This window comes from Siphateles boraxobius, unplaced genomic scaffold (assembly GCF_051911475.1).
Source record: "Siphateles boraxobius isolate OS27281-9 unplaced genomic scaffold, OSU_SipBor_1 183, whole genome shotgun sequence".
NCBI lineage: Eukaryota > Metazoa > Chordata > Actinopteri > Cypriniformes > Leuciscidae > Siphateles > Siphateles boraxobius.
In genome coordinates, this window is record NW_027508792.1 from 250,476 (window position 1) to 274,015 (window position 23,540).

The following is a 23,540-nucleotide window of genomic DNA, read 5'->3' on the forward strand; positions in this document are numbered from 1 at the left end:
CGAATAAAACGGCGGTAAAAATTGGCGAACCCCAGAAACCTCAGTAGGGCCTTACGGGAATCTGGACTTGGCCAATTCACCACAGCCTTAACCTTGTCAGGATCCATGCGCATTCCCTCAACCGAGATGATGTGACCTAGAAAAGGAACAGACTGTGCATGAAAAACGCATTTCTCCGCCTTGACAAAAAGCCCATTCTCTAGCAACCTCTGAAGCACTTGTCGAACGTGTTGCACGTGTTCCTGGAGAGACGAAGAAAAAATCAATATATCATCCAGGTAGACATATATGAACTGATCGATCATGTCTCGCAACACGTCATTGACAAGTGCTTGGAAGACCGCTGGGGAGTTGGAAAGGCCGAACGGCATAACCAAATATTCAAAGTGCCCCCTAGGGGTGTTAAAAGCGGTCTTCCATTCATCCCCCTCCCTGATGCGGACCAAATGATAAGCATTCCTTAAGTCCAGTTTTGTGAAGATAGATGCTCCTTGCAACCTCTCGAAAGCTGAAGACATCAACGGCAAAGGATAAGTATTCTTTACCGTGAAGTTGTTCAACCCCCGGTAATCAATACAAGGTCGCAACGATCCATCTTTCTTCCCCACAAAAAAGAACCCCGCCCCCGCTGGAGAAGAGGAAGGGCGGATGAATCCCGTTGCTAGAGAATCAGAAATGTATTTCTCCATGACCTTTCTCTCTGGGACAGATAGTGAATATAACTTGCCCTTAGGCGGAGACGTACCTGGCAGTAAGTCTATAGCACAGTCATAGGGACAATGAGGAGGAAGAGAATCAGCCCGAGACTTACTTAACACCTCCTTCAGATCCCGATACTCCGTGGGCACGTTTGATAAATCCACTGTCTCCTCCTGTAACACATGAACAGGAACAGACGGACAGGCAGACACAAGACAAGACTTATGACAAAAACTGCTCCATGATGCCACCGATTTGATTTGCCAGTCTATTTTGGGGTTGTGACAGGTGAGCCATGGGTGACCAAGAACGATGGGTGCTAGTGGAGTGTCCAGAATGTAAAAGGAAATAGTCTCCGAATGATTGCCGGATGTGATGAGTGTGATGTCTTCAGTGATCAGTGAAATCGTGGGGAGTCTTTGTCCATTGAGGGCGTGAACGTCGATCGGGTGTGAAAGGGGTTTGAGGGGAATTTGAAATCTTAGTGCAAATGAATGGTCCATGAAATTACCCTCTGCCCCTGAGTCCAGTAGTGCCCGACAATCGTGGAGGTGAGTTGACCATCGGAGCCTTACCGGGAGGAAGGTAGATGTCGATGAGGTCTTCTCGGCAGAGAACCCACCCGACAGTAGCCTCATATTTACTGCCGGGCTGGGCCCTTTTAACGGACAATTGAAAGCGAAATGTCCCGCTCCACCACAGTATAGACAAAGGCCCAGGGATCTCCGCCTCTCCTTCTCCTCCCGGGAAAGCCGGGCTCGAGCCACCTGCATGGGCTCGTGATCGTGGATGGGGCTGACCGCGCCCTCGCCTCCTGGACGCTGCCCCTCGATCCCTCCAGGAAAACGATCAGGGTGAAAACGTTTGCTGACTCGAGACAGCCGTGCATCCACTCTCAGAGCCAGCGCGATGAGATCGTTAAGTCCGGTGGGCAGGTCCAGGGCGTAGATTTCCTTCTGGACGCGGTCAGCCAGCCCATGCAGGAACATGTCCCACTGCGCCTCCTCGTTCCATCGGCTCTCGGCTGCCAGGGTTCGGAATTCAATGGAAAAGTCAGATACGGACCTCTCTCCTTGGCGAAGTTCCACCAATACCCTGGCAGCCTCTCTTCCTGACGCGGCCCGGTCAAAGACTCGCCGCATCTCTTCGGAGAGCCTCCAGAACGAGGAACAGCATTCGTCTTGGTTCTCCCACACCGCTGTTCCCCATAGCGCCGCTTTCCCAGTCAGAAGCGTCAGCACGAATGCCACCTTGGTCTGTTCCTCGTGAAACGTCCTGGGTTGCAGGGAGAAATGCATAGCACATCTGGTTAAAAATGCTCGACAGAATTTTGCTTCACCTGAGTAAGGCTCAGGGACCGGAAGACGAGGCTCTGACTGGGATGGGTCCACTGGTGGTGATGGGGGAATCAGCGGCGGGGGTGGCGCGGTGGGAACACGAAGATGTTGAAGCTGTTGGGTGAGCCCGGACACCTGCGCCACTAACGCCTGGACAGCGCGAGCAGTATCGTGGAGATTATTTTCTTGAGTGTCCATTCGTTGAATACTGCTACTCACAAAATCATCCAGTGAGCTCGAGGAGTTTCCCGCTGCTTCCATGCTTTGGTCAGATCGTTCTGTCATGATTGATCAAACAGAAGCAATTGCAGTTAACTCTTTATTTAAATGGTGAAATAGAAAGGCAGTCCAAAGTCCAGGCAAACAGGTTAGTAGCGCAGGGACTCCGATGGTCAGATGACAGTGCAGGGTGCAGTGGTGGTGGTGGTGAAAATCCAACGACGAACAGTAATCCAACATCCAACGAACAAGAACCGGAACAAGAGAAGCACACGACTGAACGAGACTGGGAACACACACACCGTGAACCACAAACAACGATCTGACAAAGGAGATGAGAAGTTGATGACAATATATACACATGAATGATAGACTGCAGCTGGTGATGGGTGATTGCTGACGAGCGCTGATGAGCGGGACGCCCCTCTAATCAGCACACACACATACAATAACAGAACCACGAGACAAGGAGCAGACATAGGATTTACCAACCGTGACAAAGTGAATTTTGCTTAATAGGTCCCCTTTAAAGGGGACCATCGCAGTGACCGCTTTTGTAACGTTTATTCAAAGAGAGAGTGTGTGTGTGTGTGTGTGTGTGTGTGTGTGTGTGTGTGTGTGTGTGTGTGTGTGTGTGTGTGTGTGTGTGTGAGAGAGTTTACCATGGTTTCATCTATCGGGTAGGTGGTTTTGTCTGGGAATATACACGTGGACAGGCAAGAAACGACCTTCACCACCCCGAACTCATGAGCCGTCTGCAGCACGTTGTCATTGACAAATACATTATTCCTCTGAAAACAACGAACAAAAACAGTCAATGTACAGTTCAGTTATTCAACAGTGATATTTTTTCAAATTTTATTACATATTTACAACGATATTTAATAATAATAGTTGTTAAAAATTACCCAGAAGTCCAGGTTCTGTCTCATATTTTTGTAGAGCCCGCCCACCATGGCGGCCAAATGAATGACGTGTGTCGGACGATGTTTCTGGAAAACTGATCTCGTCTCTTCAGCGCTCCTGAAACAGCACATGTAAATACAGTTATCATACAATACAAATAGACAATAAGCAATCAAATAAAAGCTTTCTAGAATCCAGAGAAACAAATTAATTTATACATAGGCAGTATGGCAATTTTTCTATTTCGTGAATACCACAATATATAAATAACCATGGGCGTGGCTAACTCAAGTTTTATGTGTTGGGATGTGTGATATGACGCTTTGAATTATGTATCGATAAAGATTATGCTAGATTGTTAATATAGCTATCCACTCAGTGCAAGACTGCTAAAAGTTTTTATATGTAAAGAGTAATTAAGAATGTAATAGACAAATGAGAACGTAAAGCATGGGTGTTAAAGAGTTCTGGGTGTGCTCTGATACCAAACTTTCATTTGAAAGTCACATTTCTAGCATCTGTAAAACAGCATTTTTCCATTTTAGAAATATATCTAAATTATGACATAAGCTCTCAAAGACAATTGCAGAAAAGTTAGTTCATGAGCTTACTGGGTGGTTGCCCTGCACGCTTAATAAACAAACTCCAGCTGGTCCAAAACGCAGTATCTAGAGTTCTTACCAGAACCAAGAAGTATGACCATATTAGCCCGGTTCTGTCAACACTGCATTGGCTCCCTATTAAACATCATACACATTTTAAAATCTTGCTTATTACTTACAAAGCACTAAATGGTATAGCTCCCCAGTACTTGAGCGAGTTCTTAACGCATTATAGGCCTTCACGTCTATTGTGATCTCAAAATTCTGTCCAGTTGATAATACCTAGAATATCTAAATCGACTGCTGGCGGTAGATCCTTTTCCTATTAAGCACCAAAACCCTGGAACAGTCTTCCTAACATTGTCCGGGAAGCAGACACACTCTGTCAATTTAAATCTAGACTAAACACATCTCTTTAACCTGGCTTAAACATAACATTACACATTATCAATTTCTATTACTCAAATCAGTTAAATGATTGTTAGGTTGCATAAATTAGGTCAGCTGGAACTGGGAACACTTCCTATAACAACTGATGTACTCGTTACATCAGAAGAAGAATGGCATTTACACTAATATTAGTCTTAGGACCTGTGCCTAGACACACAACGACACGAACACAACACAGACCTGAATGTCAGCCGAGATTGTGTCAACTAGACTCTCCCATGTGAAGACCTCATCAGGTCAACCGGAACTTGGAACACTTACTACAACACCCGATGTACTTGTTACATTGTAAGAAGAATGGCATCTACGCTAATATTAGTCTCCCTGTTTATCCTGAGGTTACCTTAGTCATCCATATCCAGATCAGATGCTGGACCGTGTTCCTAGACACGACCACAACGGGGTCCTGAATGTCAGCAGAGACAGTGTCAACTAGACTCTCCCCTTTGAAGATCTCGTCGACACGACAGCCATCGGCACAGATCCTCAACAAAGACCACAAGAACCAAACAAGTTCTCTGCACAGACCTAATCAACTTTGTCTCCATACTGGCTTGATGAATCTGATCTTCAAGCAAAAGGAACTGGATTAAATATTTGAATGCTTCCGGTCCACAATCTGATTTTTGACCTGTAATGCTGCCTGAATCATAGAGGAGATCTGGCCCCCCAACTGAGAAAGTATGTAATAATGTATCTAATTATATGATTGTGTTGTTTAACTGGTGTGACGTCTTATGAGTGTTTGTTCAGGATCTCTTACATGAGATTGGCATCTTTAGATGAGAGGAATATCCACTCTTCTCCTTCTCTCCCTTCACCCTCTTTCACCACTCGCTCTATCGCTCGTCCCACCAGCCCACTGCCACCCGTCACCAACACACGCATCGGCCCGTCCATCTGAAAGAGAGAGAGATGAGGTTTGAAGAACACTTCAGGGGTTAATAAATGTGTAAAAACAGAAACTACTGTAAATAATCAGTATTTGAAGAAAAATGTTCAGAAAATTGTTCAGTTATCTGGTCTTTAAAAATGTTCTCAAAACGTCAGCACAAAAACATTATCTTTTGTGGATGGAAGGTCTGGATGTTGGAGATTTGTCTAACACTTTTAAATGGAATGTTCACCTAATGTTCACATAAATAGGAAAAAAAGGGTTTCAAAACATTAGTTTAAATGTTTTTCAATAAAACAATAAAAAAAAAATATATATTTACTGCGTGATAATATTTCAAAGTGATTTCAGTCATTTTGACAGATAATAAATTGTATGTACCTGTGAAAACAGACCTGGAAAGAGACGTAAGGATTTGGGGAGAAAAAAAGGGAGATTCCTTGTGCATTTGTTAATTATTAATGACATATATCGTAAATTAAATCGGAAGAACAGACCACAAATGTGCAGTATACGTTGATCTTCTTTATAATTGTATTCCCACGTCAAGAAACCATATATCAAGGTGATCATTAAGTAGAGTAGGGTACCGTACAATGGAGCAAAAGGCGCACCAGGGTAAAAGGCACATTTGACTTTATTCTTTTTTGGGGGTAAAAGCAAAATCATACACTATGGGAACAGTAAAAAGCAAATTTTTTTGCCTTTAGCCCTTTAACCCTTCCATGGGACTCATCTGATACATTACATTTCCTAATCCATCCCATAAAAAGCACAACATTATTTTTGTAAGCGTTTATATTATCTTAGTAAAAGTATCTCTTTTTTTCTCTCTTGAGCTCACAATGAACTACTAGGCCACTGAAACAGGTAAAGCAAGTTTATCCACTGACGCTCTGGCACAGGCGGTTGTAAAATAAGTTGAAACAGGATCCAATCGCACTAGTTTTCAGGCTTTGTTAAACAAATCTCAGGATCCTGAACCGAACACCCACATACACACAACCATAACGGAAACCGAACTGAACCAAACACAGGGCAAAAGGAGCTATATGGGATTAATCAATGAACACACACTGTGAAACTAGAACATACACGTGACACACTCCTAGTAAATTTAACCCATTAATGTTGAGGTATCGATATGACCCCAAAACACAATAATATACAGACAAAAAATACACATCTTAAATGCCTTATAATAATTTTCAACAATGCAAGTCAATACATAAAATCATAATACAATGTGTAACACTCAATTAATTTTATAAACTTCATTTAAGCTGAAAAAAAATTTCTACAGCTTAATCAACTGCTAAGCGAACAAACCATCACATCTGATGAATCGTGTATTAGATTGTGTATTATTTCTTTTAATAACTAATAAATTACCTGCTCTCTGGCTGTCCCTCTGTGAGTTTTGAGGAAATGGTAAAAAACGTATCCAGCTTATTGGTTTATGTACTTACACACACCAGGGGTGGAGCCAGACATTGTAAACATTCAGGGCTTAGCCCAAATGTAGTTTGTCCATGGACTGACTTAAAAGGAACCCCCGTCCTATAAGAAAATGTTGTACATTTTTAAGGTTAAATGCATCAATCTCAAAATTAAGAGTTTCAATGTGTGCAAACTGAACAAAGAAAAAGCATTGACTTTTTCAAACATCTTTTTAGTTGTGATATAGAGTCTCAGTCTACATTAGCTTATGTTGACACTGGTGTTTTAGGATGCCAAATAATTATTACAATAATATAATAATGATTTATATAATATTCCTATGACAGTAATACGCAAACAGCCTATTGTAAAACAAATGTACTGTAAAATAAATGAAAATGAATAATTCATAAGTATATTTTACTTTAAACTACAGTATATGGAAATCACAATACTTTTGTCCTAATTTCTTCTTGTAACGAAACCGGGGAATCAAGGAAGGCAAGCAGAGATGAGGATCCAAGTGCATTGGAGTTTAATGAAACGAACAAACAATAATGAACATAAAGCTGGAACAAACTAATACTGGTAAACAAGGACCACGAGGAACAGCAAACATCTACATCTAACAATGACTGACAAAGTAACAAGGGAAACACTAGGGGCTATATACACACACTAGAGAAACAATGTTAAAAAGATAACAAGAGGATGTGGCCAATAGGAAACACCTGGGGAAAACTAATTTGGTGGTGGTTGAGGAGATTCCCCTTACATGTAAAGAAGGGGAGTACTTTGAGTAAAAGCTTTGAGTACCCAGAAAAACGCTATTTAAATGTAACACATTATTATTATTATTATTATTATTAATCAACAAGAAAGAGTGGATGGGCAGGGCAGGGCAGGGTGGGCAGGGCAGGGCAGGGCAGGGTGGGCAGGGCAGGGCAGGGCGGGTGGGCAGGGCAGGGCGGGTGGGCAGAGCGGGTGGGCAGGGCGAATCAGGAAGAGCGGGTGGCCAGGGGGCGGAGCAGGTAGAGCGGGTGGCCAGGGCAGGGCAGGGCAGGGCGGGTGGGCAGGGCAGGGCGGGTGGGCAGAGCGGGTGGGCAGGGCGAATCAGGAAGAGCGGGTGGCCAGGGGGCGGAGCAGGTAGAGCGGGTGGCCAGGGCGGAGCAGGTAGAGCGGGTGGCCAGGGTGAAGCAGGTACAGCGGGTGGCCAGGGTGAATCAGGTAGAGCAGGTGACCAGGGCGGAGCAGGTACAGCGGGTGGCCAGGGCGAATCAGGTACAGCGAGTTGCCAGGGCGGAGCAGGTACAGCGGGTGGCCAGAGCGAATCAGGTAGAGCGGGTGACCAGGGCGGAGCAGGTACAGCGGGTGGCCAGGGCGAATCAGGTACAGCGAGTTGCCAGGGCGGAGCAGGTACAGCGGGTGGCCAGAGCGAATCAGGTAGAGCGGGTGACCAGGGCGGAGCAGGTACAGCGGGTGGCCAGGGCGAATCAGGAAGAGCAAGTGGCCAGGGCGGAGCAGGTAGAGCGGGTGGCCAGGGCGAATCAGGAAGAGCGGGTGGCCAGGGCGAATCAGGAAGAGCGGGTGGCTAGGGCGAATCAGGTAGAGCGGGTGACCAGGGCGGAACATATACAGCGGGTGGCCAGGGCGAATCAGGAAGAGCGGGTGGCCAGGGCGGAGCAGGTAGAGCGGGTGGCCAGGGCGGAGCGGGTGGGCAGGGCGGAGCGGGTGGGCAGGGCGGAGCAGGTACAGCGGGTGGCCAGGGCGGAGCAGGTACAGCGGGTGGCCAGGGCGAAGCAGGTACAGCGGGTGGCCAGGGCGGAGCAGGTACAGCGGGTGGCCAGGGCGGAGCAGATACAGCGGGTGGCCAGGGCGGAGCAGGTAGAGCAGGTGGCCAGGGCGGAGCAGGTACAGCAGCTGGCCAGGGCGAATCAGGAAGAGCAAGTGGCCAGGGCGGAGCAGGTAGAGCGGGTGGCCAGGGCGGAGCAGGTACAGTGGGTGGCCAGGGTGAATCAGGTAGAGCGGGTGGCCAGGGCGGAGCAGGTACAGCGGGTGGCCAGGGCGAATCAGGAAGAGGGAGTGGCCAGGGCGGAGCAGGTAGAGCGGGTGTCCGGGGCGAATCAGGAATAGCGGGTGGCCAGGGAGGAGCAGGTAGAGCGGGTGAGCAGGGCGGAGCATATACAGCGGGTGGCCAGGGCGAATCAGGAAGAGCGGGTGGCCAGGGCGGAGCAGGTAGAGCGGGTGGGCAGGGCGGAGCAGGTTGGCAGGGCGGAGCGGGCGGGCAGGGCGGAGCAGGTACAGCGGGTAGCCAGGGCGGAGCAGGTAGAGGGGGTGGCAGAGCGGAGCAGGTAGAGCGGGTGGCCTGGGCGGAGCAGGCACAGCGGGTGGCCAGGGCGGAGCCGGTAGAGCGGGTGGCCAGGGCGGAGCAGGTAGAGTGGGTGGCCAGGGCGGAGCAGGTACAGCGGGTGGCCAGGGCGGAGCAGGTAGAGTGGGTGGCCAGGGCGGAACAGCTCCAACAGGTGGCCAGGGCGAATCAGGTCCAGCGGGTGGCCAGGGCGGAGCAGGTAGAGCGGGTGGCCAGGGCGGAGCAGGTAGAGTGGGTGGCCAGGCTGGAGCAGGTACAGCGGGTGGCCAGGGCAGAGCAGGTACAGCGTGTGGCTAGGGCGTAGCAGGTAGAGCGGGTGACCAGGGCGGAGCATATACAGCGGGTGGCCAGGGCGAATCAGGAAGAGCGGGTGGCCAGGGCGGAGCAGGTAGAGCGGGTGGGCAGGGCGGACCAGGTTGGCAGGGCGGAGCGGGCGGGCAGGGCGCAGCAGGTACAGCGGGTGGCCAGGGCGGAGCAGGTAGAGGGGGTGGCAGAGCGAAGCAGGTAGAGCGGGTGGCCTGGGCGGAGCAGGCACAGCGGGTGGCCAGTGCGGAGCAGGTAGAGCGGGTGGCCAGGGCGGAGCAGGTAGAGTGGGTGGCCAGGGCGGAGCAGGTACAGCGGGTGGCCAGGGCGGAGCAGGTAGAGTGGGTGGCCAGGGCGGAGCAGCTCCAACAGGTGGCCAGGGCGAATCAGGTCCAGCGGGTGGCCAGGGTGGAGCAGGTAGAGCGGGTGGCCAGGGCGGAGAAGGTAGAGTGGGTGGCCAGGGCGGAGCAGGTAGAGCGGCTGGCCAGGGCGGAGCAGGTACAGCGGGTGGCCAGGCCGGAGCAGGTACAGCGGGTGAAGTCTAGAAAATGTCTAGAGATGTCTAGAAAATCTCTAGTGTGGTCCTTGAGGGGGCCATTACCCTGACACTGGCGGACTAATCTCGCTGCTGGATCCATTGCTGGGGAATCAAGGAAGGCAGGCGGAGATGAGGATCCAAGTGCAGTGGAGTTTAATGAAACAAACAAACAATAATGAACATAAAGCTGGAACAAAATAACTGAAACACTGAATTAATGTTTAAGCTGATAAATGTGCTGATTAAAATTATATTATAAATCATAACAAAAACCCTTCAACCCGACAGACTGTGTGCGTGAACTCTGTCGGAAAGAAAAGAGAGTAAGCGCTGCCGGTGTCATGACAAATGGGGCCCCCTATGGAATCGGGTCTCCCCAAAACTGTCAGTTAATGATTATCCTAATATATACAAATTATATTAATTTTAATACACATATCTTACTATATAATGTAACACATTAGTGCATAATAAAACCACTTTAACATAATTTCTTACACATGATTAATTGTGCATTAATTAATAATAATAATAGCTATGCTAGTATATAAGTGTAATATAGTCCACTGAAGGCAAGTTTGTAGAGAACCAAGTGCAGTTTATTTACAAAATGTGATCAAACATAAAACAAAAGGGCCCGTACAGGGAAACAGGGCTAGAACCGTGGCATGGCGGAGCATGGACGGACCTGGCAGTGCAGGAAGCCAGGGCGGAGCCGGCAGTGCAGTGAGCCAGGGCGGAGCCGGCAGTGGAATGGGCCAGGGCGAAGCCGGCAGTGGAATGGGCCAGGGCGGAGCCGGCAGTGCAATGTGCCAGGGCGGAGCCGGCAGTGCAATGAGTCAGGGCAGAGCCGGCAGTGCAATGGGCCAGGGCGGAGCCGGCAGTGGAATGGGCCAGGGCGGAGCCGGCAGTGCAATGAGCCAGGGCAGAGCATGGCTGAGAGTAGCTGAGAGTGTCAGACAGACAGAAGCAAGGAGCAATTAAAGACATTAAGAGGATTTTGGGAAAATGGCTTAAAAATCATATATACAGTAACTTATAATATGATTTAATGGTTTATCACTTTCAACTAATAGGTGGAGCAGTTACGAAATCAATGTGATGTGGTCAGAGTGAGGTGACAATGACACATACAAAGTTTGGTGTCAAAATGTCAAGGCATTGCAGAGATAAAGCCTGAATAGTCATTTTGGCAGCATGCCTCAAATTTGATGCTGTGGTATACGACAACGGTTTCGTCTATCGTCACGAAATCCATAAGTTTTAATCGGCACGGTCTGGAGATGATACGATTCGATTTTGGTGAAAATCAGTCAACCACACCCAGAGTTAAAAGCATTTGAAATTTTTATTTTACCACTAGGAGGCGCTGGTTAAAAATTTCTCAGGCTCCTTCAGGGCATCATACTGATGACTCATACAGAGTTTCATAACGATACGTTCATGCGTTTAGAAAATACAGCATTTTGGTACACGGCTAAATTGGTCAATATGAAAAATTGGATATCAGTCAACTCCTTTTTTTTAAGTTATAAGCAAAAATAGCCATTTTTCGTATCTTCGGACCAGTAGGTGGCGTTGCGCCGAAACGCAGCATGTATCCTCAGGTCATGCTTGTGATGACATGTACCAAGTTTGGTCTTAATACGATTAAGAGTTGCGGAGATACAGCGTTATGTCTGTTTTCGCAAGCGCTATGGATATGTAAAATTTGTTTGTGCGTTTATCAAAAACGGTTTAACGAATCGACTTGTCAGCACTGCCTGAAGATGATCTGGTTAAATTTTCGTGCAAATCGGACAAACTGCCTAGGACGAGTTCGAAAAAGTAGGTTTGCTGGACAATTCAAAATGGCGGACGTTTTTATGACGAAAAATGACATCATAGGGTGCAATCGAATCGCCATGAGCTCAGGAATCAGCGGAAAAAAGAAATTTGATTCTACCCATTATCGTTCAAAAGTTATTAGACTAAATATGAGTGAAACTTTGGACAGGTGGTGGCGCTAGAAGAATTGGGTTTGAGACGCCAAATTTGCTATGGTGAAAGTTTGGACTGACCTTTATCAGTGTGCCAAATTTCACAAATCTCCCGCTAGCGGTTCTATGGGCTGCCATAGACACCCAGTCGGAAGAAAAAGAAGAAGAACAAAGAATAATAATAAGAACCGGAACAGATACAATAGGTGCCTCCGCACCTTCGGTGCTTGGCCCCTAATAATAATAGGAACACCAACAGATACTGTACAATAGGTGCTAGGGGTGGAGCCGAACCCGAATACGGTATTCGGAAAGGCACAAATAACGTGTTTTTTACAAATACTTATTTCGAACAAATACTTTAGAAAATATTTGTATTCGGGAACAAGAAAAACTTTATATCAAAAAGCTGCGTTTCCTCACGAGACCGCAGTTCGCGAGTGAGTGAGTGACGTTCAGGAAGAGGTGACTGACACAGGCTGCTCCACACAGCAACAGAGAGGGCTCGGCTAAGCGAAAAAACACTTAACTGCATTACTATTTTTGTTGAATAGATTTTTGTACCTTAACTGGGTTCCGGAGGCAGTTTATAACTTTCGGGAAGTGGAGTTTGATCGGGAGATTATTTCATTACGCTGCATTATTGACGTCTGCAGCCGGGTGCTCTCATGTTCGCTCTGTTTACGTAGCTCTGTTAGCTCCGTAATTATTTGTTTTTATTACATGGCTTGGTTGAATTCTAATGTAGAATGCGGTCTGTTATTTCCACGGTTATTTCTTAATAACAGACCGCTGCTAAGTATAACTGTGCGTTCACACCGGACGCGAATAGCGCGTCAAATTCGCGTCTACCGCGTCTAGTTTGACGCTTGACCACTTTGTGTTAATTCGCGTGTCAAGAGAGAAACTGACGCGCGTAAAAACAAAAGTTTGAAGCGAAATTTACGCGCGTCACGCGCGTCAGAATCGAAACCCGTTGGCGGCCATCTTTTTTATGTTGATCGAGCATTCATCGGAGAGTCACCCCTCTAAATTTGCTCTGGAGAGCAGAACGGCGGCGTAGGGGTAATCGTCGCCGTATTTGTGTCCATCAGACCCTTCGAAGGCGAACCCAGTGTGGCGAGTTTCACCATTGGCTCGCTCCAGGAGCTGCGCCTGGACGACGGCGGCTTTCAGCGGTACTTCCGCCTGTCCCGCGCCCAGCTTGATGACCTGTTGTCCCGCATCGGAGCGAGGAGCACCCTCGCCCTCATCCACCTAATCTGTCATTTATTTTTGTTTTGATGATAAATGGAGCCTGCCTCCAAAAGTGATTAATCTGTCCTGTGATTTTTCTCTCTCTCTCGAACAACACTGTCCAGACACGAACTTATGCAGTATGTTGGTTGTCTTTACATTAATAATATTTCATATATCTAGATATGGAATAAATAGCATTCAATACAAAATGAATATGTCTCATATATTGAAGTCAAGTTTTATGTGAAAAAATATTTGCTTTGTTGTGCATTAGAACCAGTCATATTACAAAATAATTTATTGAAGCCTCCAGATACTTCAGCCACATGACAGCAGCATGCAGCTAGGCTCCGGATTGGTTAACGCGGCGCGAATTGACGCAGAAGTTCAGATTTTTCAACTCGGGCGGCAGACGCAAATTCGCGTCAAACGCGTGAATGCACAAATAGCACTAACTAAATCATTCGCGCGTAACGCGCTTAACGCGCCAGCCGCTTAATTCGCGCCATTCGCGCGAACTTGACGCGCGAATGAGGCGAATTCGCGTCTACCGCGCCGCGCTCTACGCCTTTTTACGCGCGTAACGCGTCTTTGCATTGACTTAACATTGAAATCACTCGCGCCTGACGCGCTATTCGCGTCCGGTGTGAACGCACCATAACACACCGTTGCCACGAAAAACAGAGCGTTGCCATGGATTCTAAACGGAACGGACTATTTTTTTTAGCGGAAGCGATACAATAGTTTTTAAATCAATAAACTCCTTTTTAAATCAATATTTTGAGTCAAATTATTGATTTATTTGGTAGGTAGCCATGTAGTAAGAGGAATAATGTATAGCGAGGTGGTTGTTATAGCGAATACAAACCCTTCAAGCTGATTCAAGACCCCTCCGCTTCGCGTCAGGCTCATAATCAACCGCCTCGCTATACATTATTCTGTCTGTTCAGCGTCCTCCAACAAGGACGGGTGGTGGTGGGATTCATAATGTTCACAATGGTATTTTATTAGTTGTTGGTTTAACCATGGATGAGGTAATGGCTGTTATGTTATTTTCTTTTCAATGACGTTCCTTGGTACATGTTCATTGCTGGATTTATATAATTAAAGAATACTTACACTATAACGTAAATTAGAAGTGTAACGCAAAAAAGCTAGATTTTTACGCCTATTTTGGATTTTACTCGAATACAAATACAAATACTTTTTCCCCCTCAACAAATACAAATACAGATACAAATACCGGCTGCTTTGCACACCCCTAATAGGTGCCTATGCACATTCTATAGGCTATAGACAGCTGAAACAGGTAAAGCCAGTTTGACCTCTGACACTCCCTGTAAAGTCAAGCCATCTCTGTTTAAGTATCAATATGGCCTAAAAACACAATAGTATACAGACAAAAATATACATCTTAAATGCCTTATAATACTTTTCATCAATGAATTTCTGATGAGACCATAATTTATGAAATTACATCTGATGAATCGTGTATTAGAATGTGTATTAATTCTCTTCCTTACTAATGCATTACTTGCTCTGTGAGTTATGAGGAAATGGCAAATAACTTTTCCAGCTTATTGGTTTATGTTACACACACACCTACATTTAGGGACGGTGTTCTGAAATATTCAGTGTCTGATATTTTCGGTTACACTGGGTGGAGCTTACATGAATACTCTCCTGTTTAATTTTAAAAACTGGTGGAGCATTACCATTTAAGATCAAAGAAACAAGTAGGCCTACTAAATCAACAAATTGAATCAAATGTTCCCAACTCAAAAAATAAAACTGTTAAAAAACTACAATGATGAAAACTATTTGGCATTTTATCTAAGATCTTAAGTTAGTTTTTAAACACTAAATTAAATTTCACAACTTTCTTCACATGTTTTTTTTTTTAAAGAAAGCTGAGAATCTATTATTATTCCTAAATATTTAAATTCATGACCAACCTCAAGTTCCCTTTCGTTGTCACTCCGAGTTACGTCGGATGACGACGAATGGGGTTTCGCTTAGAAAGCCTATCAGCTTCGAGTATTACAAAACGACCCAATGGCAAGGAAATGCCATGGGTCTGCGGAATTTGCATGAAGTAACTCCGCCCCACCTCGTGGGTATAAAAGGAGGACGCCGGCAACATGCAGATATGTTTTCGCTTCGGAGCCAAGTTTATTCTTCTCTCCACAAGCCATCTCTGAATTGCCAGCTTTACAAACGAGTACCTCGAGTGTTGGTGTGACGGCGATCTCCGGCGAGCGCGTGCTTCCTGCTTATCTCTGCAGTGGTTTGTCAGACAGTATGTGTCTCCCCGGGTGCTTCAACACTTGAGTTTTCTCTCACAAAAAGAGCTTACACGCGGCACGTCTTTTTAAAGATGCCTCGCCCGTGTACTTCTGGTTGCGGCAGATTGGTGTAGACTCTGATGGGCACGAGCGTTGTCTAGTATGTTTGGGCATTGATTTTGCTAGAGCAGCACTAGTGGATGACTCATGTTCTCTCTGTGGGAACATGACCATCGCGTCATTAAGGTTGAGACTCAGTGAACTCGCAAGAGTGAGAGTCCCCTCACCCACCCCCCGTCCTTCGGCTGGTGGCCAGGGTGACCTGAGGGTTACGGTCTGGAACAAGGCGCCGACTATGTGTCCGCGACCCCAGCCCCCCTCTTCAATGACGGTGCCCGCTAGTGGACAGCTGATTCCCACGGGTCTACCCTCTGGTGGCCCGTGTGTTTCAGCTGAAGCTACAGAGGATTTTGTCATGTCTGTTGCAGCATCACTAGGTGGGTTTGATTCTCCCGGAAGTGACGACTCGTCACAGCTGCCACCTTCCGGTGTGCATACGGCTGTGCCCGAGTCCGATCCGGAGATGACGGCCATGCTCCGGGCAGCCGCGAGCATCGGACTCGAGTGGAGGCCTCCACCTTGTCCTGAGTGGTCGCGGCTGGATGATTGTTTTTTGGGTAAGGCCGCCGACCCTCGTCCTCGGCAAACCCCAATACCTTTCTTCCCGGACGTGCATGATGAGATCTCGAAGTCCTGGAAGACCCCCCTGTCTTCTCGGGACCGCTCGCTGGTCTCATCTGCCTTTCCTCCACTCGATGAGGCAGCCGACCGTGGGTACACTGGGCTTCCCCCGGTTGAATGCTCTGTTGCCATGCAACTATTTCCTCAGAGTGCTTTGTTGTGGCAACAATTCTGTTAAACATCATCACTGCGTAAGAGACACTCAGAGTCAAATTAATAAAAAAGAAAAGTATTGATTCTTGCAAAAATAGGTTCAGTCTAGTACACAGAAGTTACGCTGTGCAAGAGAGTGACACCCAACAGGAAGATATGAGACAGCCTTTATACTCTTTTCAAGGTTCCTCCTCACCCGCTTTACCTTTCACCCACCCAGATAAGGTCCTCACTGCTGTTCAGTTTCTACTTAAAGACACAAACTGGTACTGAAATAAGCTGGCCAAAACTGACCGTCCCTAAGGTCAGAGGTCCTGTCCCATATGTTCCTGAAACGACACACACAAGCACGTACACACATATACTTTTATACATTGAATAGGTTCTTTCTCTTATGATACCTGTTTGGGATCAATGACTATTAAAATTTCTACTACAATTCCCTCCTTTTTATCATTCAGATTACCCAATCATAATAATAAAAATAATAGAGCAAATTTTAAGTCATATCATCACACTTATATTCTTGATCTCTGGTTATCATTACACATCTTGAAACCCACATGGCATTTCAACAGGCTAAGAAATACAAAGAAATAAAAGTAGAATAAAATCCCTCATTTCGACCCCTCTCCTTGTACGTCATCACATAGCGGATAACCACAGCTTTTAACCTTCTGTTCATATCAAAAACATTCATAGAAAGAAAGAAAAAGAAAAGAAAACCATACAATCTAACACATGTCACAGTAGCTCCCACTACTTGTATCATCATATTTTGTTCATCCAATTGAACAGACTCCCAGCTTTAACCAGTCTCTGTACTGAGCTGGAAACACACATTATGTTGCATGGTAAATATAACAATATTGATAATCCTATCGCTGAAATTGGTAGTACAGTTTTACAACCAGTACCCCCAACCCCCAAAGATTAACCAATCTTATCCATTTACCATCAGTCCACGCCCATTTCCATATATCCCCTCAATTTTCCTAACCATATTTTCCTAACTTTTAATTCAATCAGCCAATGGTTTTACTTAGTAAGCTCTATTTAACACCATATTTAATAAAATCTATCCAGAAAAGGTTTTGTATTTTTTATCCATTCTTTTAACCAATGTACACTGTAGTTGTTCAAAATTAACTCAAATATTTCCATTACGGACCATCTTTTAGCTTATTACCATACAGATTTTCCCATGATCTGCCTTTCTTACCCTTAATGGAAAGCCTAATCAAGTTTCTTCAATAATAATCCCTATAATTTACCTGAAATATTTTCTAATGAATCTTTAACCAATCAAATCATTTGATCTAGCCCTATTTTGATTCAATCAAATAAAATCATCAAAATCATCACAAAAACAAATTCTTTTGCTAAACTCAAACCATTAGTTGGTGCATCTTCCTCCAGGTGTGTTGGTCATCTCGTTTGCCCCATGGACATTCCGTCTTCACCAGGGTGACTCTTTGCGAGTCGTTGCCGTAGTCCTTCCCTCGTCGGTGAGGGAGGCTGTTACTAGCACGAGCCTTTGACCCCTCACTTTGCGCTCTATATGATGGTTGAGGCCTGTCGGTGTCTAAGGTGAGAGGCTTTGACCCAGGTGTCCCACTCTCCAACCATTTTCTGATCATTACCAGATTTGCCCCTTAGATCACGATGCACCCCTACTGGAGTGAACCATCTCCTGCTTTGACCTGTGAATGAAGACCTTAAGGTTTTGTTAGTGACCGCTTGTCTGGCCGGTCGTGCCTATTGGTGTGACCTGTGCAATTTTCACCATTTGTACACCTTGCTGATGATATGCATAAAGAATTTCAAGTTTATTCTCAACACTTGTCCAATTCAACTCTGTTTCTTCACATTTTACAAATCATCTTATCACTAAATAATTTCTTCCTCACTTAATAGCACTCACAGTCCTTTTCCTCTGAAAAACGTTCAACCCACTTTCCTCATGTCAACAACACAATATTTGTACATCTGGAACAGAATCAGTTCTGTTTGCTGCAATCCACCCTGACATTCTGTAAAAGGAAAATTTTAAGTTATGCGCTGCTGTAATGATCTGCGGCTGGAGTGCCATTTTCGCCATTTTACAAGGTACCCACTGAATCCACGCATCTAGAGTCTCCCGGTGGACCAGCGCTTCACACGTGCTCCGCCGAGTTTGCGCTACATGAAAGCCCAGTTGAACCAGCGCTTCGTAAAAGGTCCTCCGAATCCACGCAACATGTCAAGTGCCGAATCAAGTGAGTCAAGTGCGTCCAGGTCCGAATCTAGCCTAGTGAGTGAATCAAGCCTAGTGACGCGCCGTCGCAGAAGGAAGAGAAGGAGGACTCGTTTGCCTCGCCAGGCTCCGGAGGGCGTTCCCAGACTCCTCGCCCTGCCGGCCCCGCCTCTGCGCCTCGCCCTGCCCGCCCCGCCTCTGCGCATTGCCCTGCCAGCCCCGCCTCTGCGCCTCGCCTTACCTGCGCCTCTCAAGCTTCAGGAGCCTTTTCCAGTGGCGGTTTTCAGCCAGGAGGCTTTAGCTTTAAATTTCCCCAAGAACTTTTTTTTGGGGGGGGGGCAGTAGGGGCCCTAAGAGGGCCATGGAGGTGGCATCTACGTGGACCTTTGCACTACCACCTACACCTGATGGGGTCATGGAGGTGGCGCCTAGATGGACCTTTGCACGACCACCTTCGCCTGAGAGGGTCATGGAGGTGGCGCCTACATGGACCTTTGCACGACCACCTTTGCCTGAGCTTTCCATGTCACTGCTCCTGTCCAGCCCTGTGCTCCCTACGTCTTGGTCCCCTGTTAAGTGTACTCTGCCCTGGTCCTGTGTTATGTGTGCTCCGTTCTGTTCTCCTGTCACTTATGCTCCAGCCTTTCTTCCTGCCAAGCATGCTCCGCCCTGGCTACTTGCGGAGCGTGTCTCCCCGTGGTCTCGTGCCTGGCTCTGGTCTCCAAGCCCCCTGCCTCTCCACGGGCCTGGCCCTCCACCCTATCCCCCGTCGACCTCCCTCCGCAGCTCTTAGGAGCGTCTGGAAGCCGCTCCTTAGAGGGGGGGTTATGTAACGATCTGCGGCTGGAGTGCCCGTTTGAGCCTCTGGGGGGCACTCCTTCCTAGTTTATTGTTTCCATTATATTTTACCCTGGACTGATTATGGTTTATTTATTGCACCTGTTTTAGATTGAGCGTCCCTGATTTAAGCCTGAGTTTTCCCTTTGTTCGGGGCTCAGTATTGTAAGTGTCTTACTGCATTGAGCGTTTTCCTGGTTTCTTCGTGTTTCCGAGTGTTTTCTAGTTTCACGGTTCCTGGACTCCCTGCCTTTATCTGGTCTTCCGTTTGCCTTATCCCTGCATTGTTTTATTGTTGATCTGGACTGCTTACCTGGTTTTGAACCCTGCATGTTTCCCTGTACCTGTCTCTGGATTCTCCTCTTAATAAAGCCTGCGTTTGGATCACCTCTGTCCATGTTCCATGTGCAGCTTCATGACAGCTGCGCAGGTGTGGCCCTGTTTCTTTATGCCACATTAATAACCCAGGCCAGGAAAGTTAGTCAAATTCATCCATAGCCATTATTTTATTGGGCACATTCTGCCCTGTATCAAAGTTTGCATGCTCTGTAAAGAAAAACAAATGTTGAGGTTATTTTCAGATAGTAAGGTACACATAGTTTCTTTTGTCTGCTATGCTGCCGCGGCCTTCGCTGCCACATCTGCCCTGGCGTTTCCTGCTGAAACAGTCCTGCAAATACACTTACAGACAGCAATTTTGTTAGGGAGAAGAATGGCTTCTTGCCAGGCTTTTACCCAATTAAGCCTAGTGTCCTCCCAACATATATTGTCCCCTAGTAAACCATATTTTGGCCATATTTGGCAATTGTTACCATCCCCCTTTTGATGCAATGATTCAACTCTTGCATCAATCAACATAATGGTGTTTGGATAAAGTTTGCCATCATCACTAACCCAAACGTTGTCCTTCAGCCAAATTTCCTTCAGACATCTTTCTCTGCCTCTTGAAACAAGAATATCACTCAAAGCCACAATCACATCTTCTTATCAGAGTATTTGGAGGGCAACGGCCCTCAGTCTTACAGTGTATCCTGCTTTTCAGGCCTGTTGTTTGGTCTCTTAATCCCGTCATCTACAAACATTTTCAAAGTCATCAATTGTTTCTGTCAGGTCAGGTTGTGCTGTACAGACTTGGTCCATGTCAGTCAAACAACATTTTCCCCCTTTGTTCACAATATTCATAAATGTGAAGGACTCTCTGGATAATTGGATATTGACTTATCCAATATGTCACTTTGTTATTGCCTTCAAATCTATAACATTTTACTTTATCTCAACCCATGATGGACATGGCTCTACAACTTCACAAATCCAATTTACATAAATGCTTTTAATCCATAGATTGATTCATAATTACCAGTAGCAGACAGAGGTGGATAACTAATCCATTTAAAACTCATCCCATGTTCTGCATCATCTTTTCATCAGATGACTCAACAGAATTAACAGCTTCTTTAAAATTTGTCATTTGCCTTACAAGATTTTAGTGGCTAATGACACAATTTACACACTATTCAGACAGAGTATTAGTACCCCAAACTAACACATACAATACATAAAGTGCAGTCAACTGCTCATTTTCGATGTTCGCTTTTCATTATACCATCTCTAAAAAGATTTAAATTTTAAGTAAGATTTTAAACTTCACATTTTACTGTAGCTTTTACCTAATTTTACATGGTCTCTTAACCAGTTTCAAAGCATGTCTGTTCATTATTCATTTGATTTTAGGAAAGTCAGCTGGGTTGTTTTGGTTCATTATCACTATTTTGTTCTTTAGCAGGCCGATAACAAAAAGACAGACACAGTTACATCCCTTCCTCCACTCAAGCAGTCTCTCTCACTATAAACAAATAATCTTTTCAACAGCCTCCTAAGACTGTAATTTAGACAAAATGTAATATTAAATTCATTACATTAACCTTTTACCATTCAGCTTTGTTATCCAGACTTTTCTCAAATCTACAAAGCTGTCTTCATCTTTAGCCACCACCATGCCTAACGACCTTCAGGAGTTAAAACTATGTTATAGACATATTAGCTCAAAATTAACTCTTCTATACATTTTACTTGCCCATATGGCAACCAACATCATTTCCCTCATATAATTAAGTTTTGTTACTGTCTCCGCAGCAAATAATGGCAATCACCTCATGGAATCAGCTGGCTTTTGAAAGTCCATTCCCGTCAGCTATTTATCTTTATTTTCTTCTCTTCAGGGTGTCGTCCCCTGCCATAGTTGCAGACACTTGTCACAATTAAAAACAAGCCCTACAATGAACGGGGTTTCTGGTGAGTGGTATAGAGGAACTCACATTTCTGGGTCAGACTGCCTCACAGAATCTGCTTGACTATCATACCCATCTCACATAAACACCCCCCATCAGGAGATGCCCAGTGTCTGCGGTGACCCCCTGCCTTAGGTTGCCTTCTGTCTGGCCAAAGAAGATCTTACCCGTCATTGAAAAATCACCTTCGTGCACACTGGTAACGGCTCTTCCCATTACCAAATCAGTTTTCTCCAACATATCAGTTGTTTTCTGGAGCTTAGGGAAGGCACATTCAAGAGTCACCAGAGCCATTTGGACTGCCTAATAGTGTTAACACAGGGAGACAGGTTAATAACAGCAGCATTTCATCACTAAAATACATTTGACATCTTAAAAGCAGAAACCTAGCACTGCTTAGATTCACTGAATTTAGTTCACATCCGTCTATTCAGTGTACATCTACATCTGTAGCCGGAGCCATCGGCCCTGAATGGTGGAGACTCAAATGAGACAAAGAAGTTAATGGTCCTAAAATAAATTAATCAAAAACGTCACTTCTATCGTGTAAGGTCTGCATTATTTTAAAGACTTCTTTAAAGTCATTCAGTTTTACTTTTAACATTTAAATACAAATTGCCCTCTGAATGGTAATGATTTCTTTTAACATCTCTGTGTCTATGGTTTTCAACTGAAACACTGTGCTTTACTATAAATAGCTTATTGTCACTTATGACACAGGTTCAAAAAACAGCTTTTAGCTGACATTGAATGAGAGAGACTCTGAGGCGTTTAGGACTGGTACACTGCCCTCTCATAAACTTCTAACTTCAAACTTTATCTACTATCTTTTAATTCTAGCCCAGCTTAATACATTTGTCAAACCTTACATACGTTTTCAAATAAACATAATTTTATAGGTGTCTTTTGCCCATACATCAGGGAATTTAGATATTACAAATATCCACTCATATTGAGTCTCTGTCGCGCTGACAGTTTCAGCCACACCAGATTTAGATAAGCAAACTGTTTCAGCCAAATCACAAGCTTATCTTTTAAAAGCAAAACATCAGCTTTTAGTTCTTTCATGGTCAACATTAATTATCAACCCTTTAACCAGCACACTTTTCCTTTACGTTAAAAAAACACTAACAAGTTGTTTGTTTAATCAGATGCCTTTCTGCACGATTTACATAAAGCAACTGTTTATCCAGTGCTACTGTATCTGCTTATTTGATCTTAAATAAAAATAATTATTCTAGATCTCAATAATGTTTCCCATTTCATCTCAATTTTAGTTGTCAATTTCTCAATTACCATAGCTTAATATCTGACTTAAATTTTTCCTAGGAGTTTATCAATCTCCAATCGGGATTCACACTAACCTTTACGAGGCTATCACACTCTGCTTATGATACATTTTGATACACATACATCTTTTGCAGGAATCATTTTAAATCATCCTTTTAGTACTTTTACAATTTTGCAACTCATATTAGCAGTCATTATCTGTAATTTTACCTCAACCTTTATTCATCAATTAACTTATAAGAATTACTATTATAGATATTTCCTTCAAAGGGATTCACTTTAAGACTTCAATCCTTTGACCTTGTTTTTATCTCTTGTTCTTTCTCAGACGAAAATGTTAATATCATCATATTAAACACTGATCTACTTTCAAGCCCACATTAACACAAGAAATGTGTCACTATCACATTTTCAAACACCTTCTCTGTGGGCATTTACAGTTACGTGTTAAATAGTCCTGCTGACCACAATTAAAAACACTCTCTGTCATCTGATGGGTTTTTGTCAGCCTCAACTTACAGCATCCGACACCTTGCCTATAGTTTGATCACTGTAAGCTTGCAAACGACTCTAACTTACTGCACACCCTTGAAGCAGTGTGTCCCAATCAGGAATGCAAACAGAGCTGATAAGCAGTTCTCTGTATTCTTTTACAGTCCACCAGTGGCGGATTCAATTACAATAGCCGAATCATAATCTTTATCATTATTATTGGCAGAACATTAATTTTCATAA

General features: G+C 45.1%; 1 protein-coding gene across 2 annotated transcripts in view; it reads right to left on the minus strand.

Annotated features, from left to right (window-relative positions):
* LOC143741266 (GDP-L-fucose synthase-like) overlaps nucleotides 1-23,540 on the minus strand; it is a 44,476-nt gene that overhangs the window by 10,981 nt on the left and 9,955 nt on the right. Inside the window, exons 1-4 of one of the 2 annotated variants that reach the window (XM_077233686.1) lie at nucleotides 6,501-6,542; nucleotides 4,977-5,113; nucleotides 3,164-3,278; nucleotides 2,918-3,046 (exon numbers count right to left, since the gene is read on the minus strand). In XM_077233686.1, coding sequence (XP_077089801.1) covers nucleotides 2,918-3,046; nucleotides 3,164-3,278; nucleotides 4,977-5,113 — 381 coding nt within the window. In that variant the 5' untranslated portion in view covers nucleotides 6,501-6,542. Of the gene's footprint in view, nucleotides 1-2,917; nucleotides 3,047-3,163; nucleotides 3,279-4,976; nucleotides 5,114-6,500; nucleotides 6,543-23,540 lie in introns of those variants that run through there. The other variant, XM_077233687.1, reaches the window with a different exon arrangement.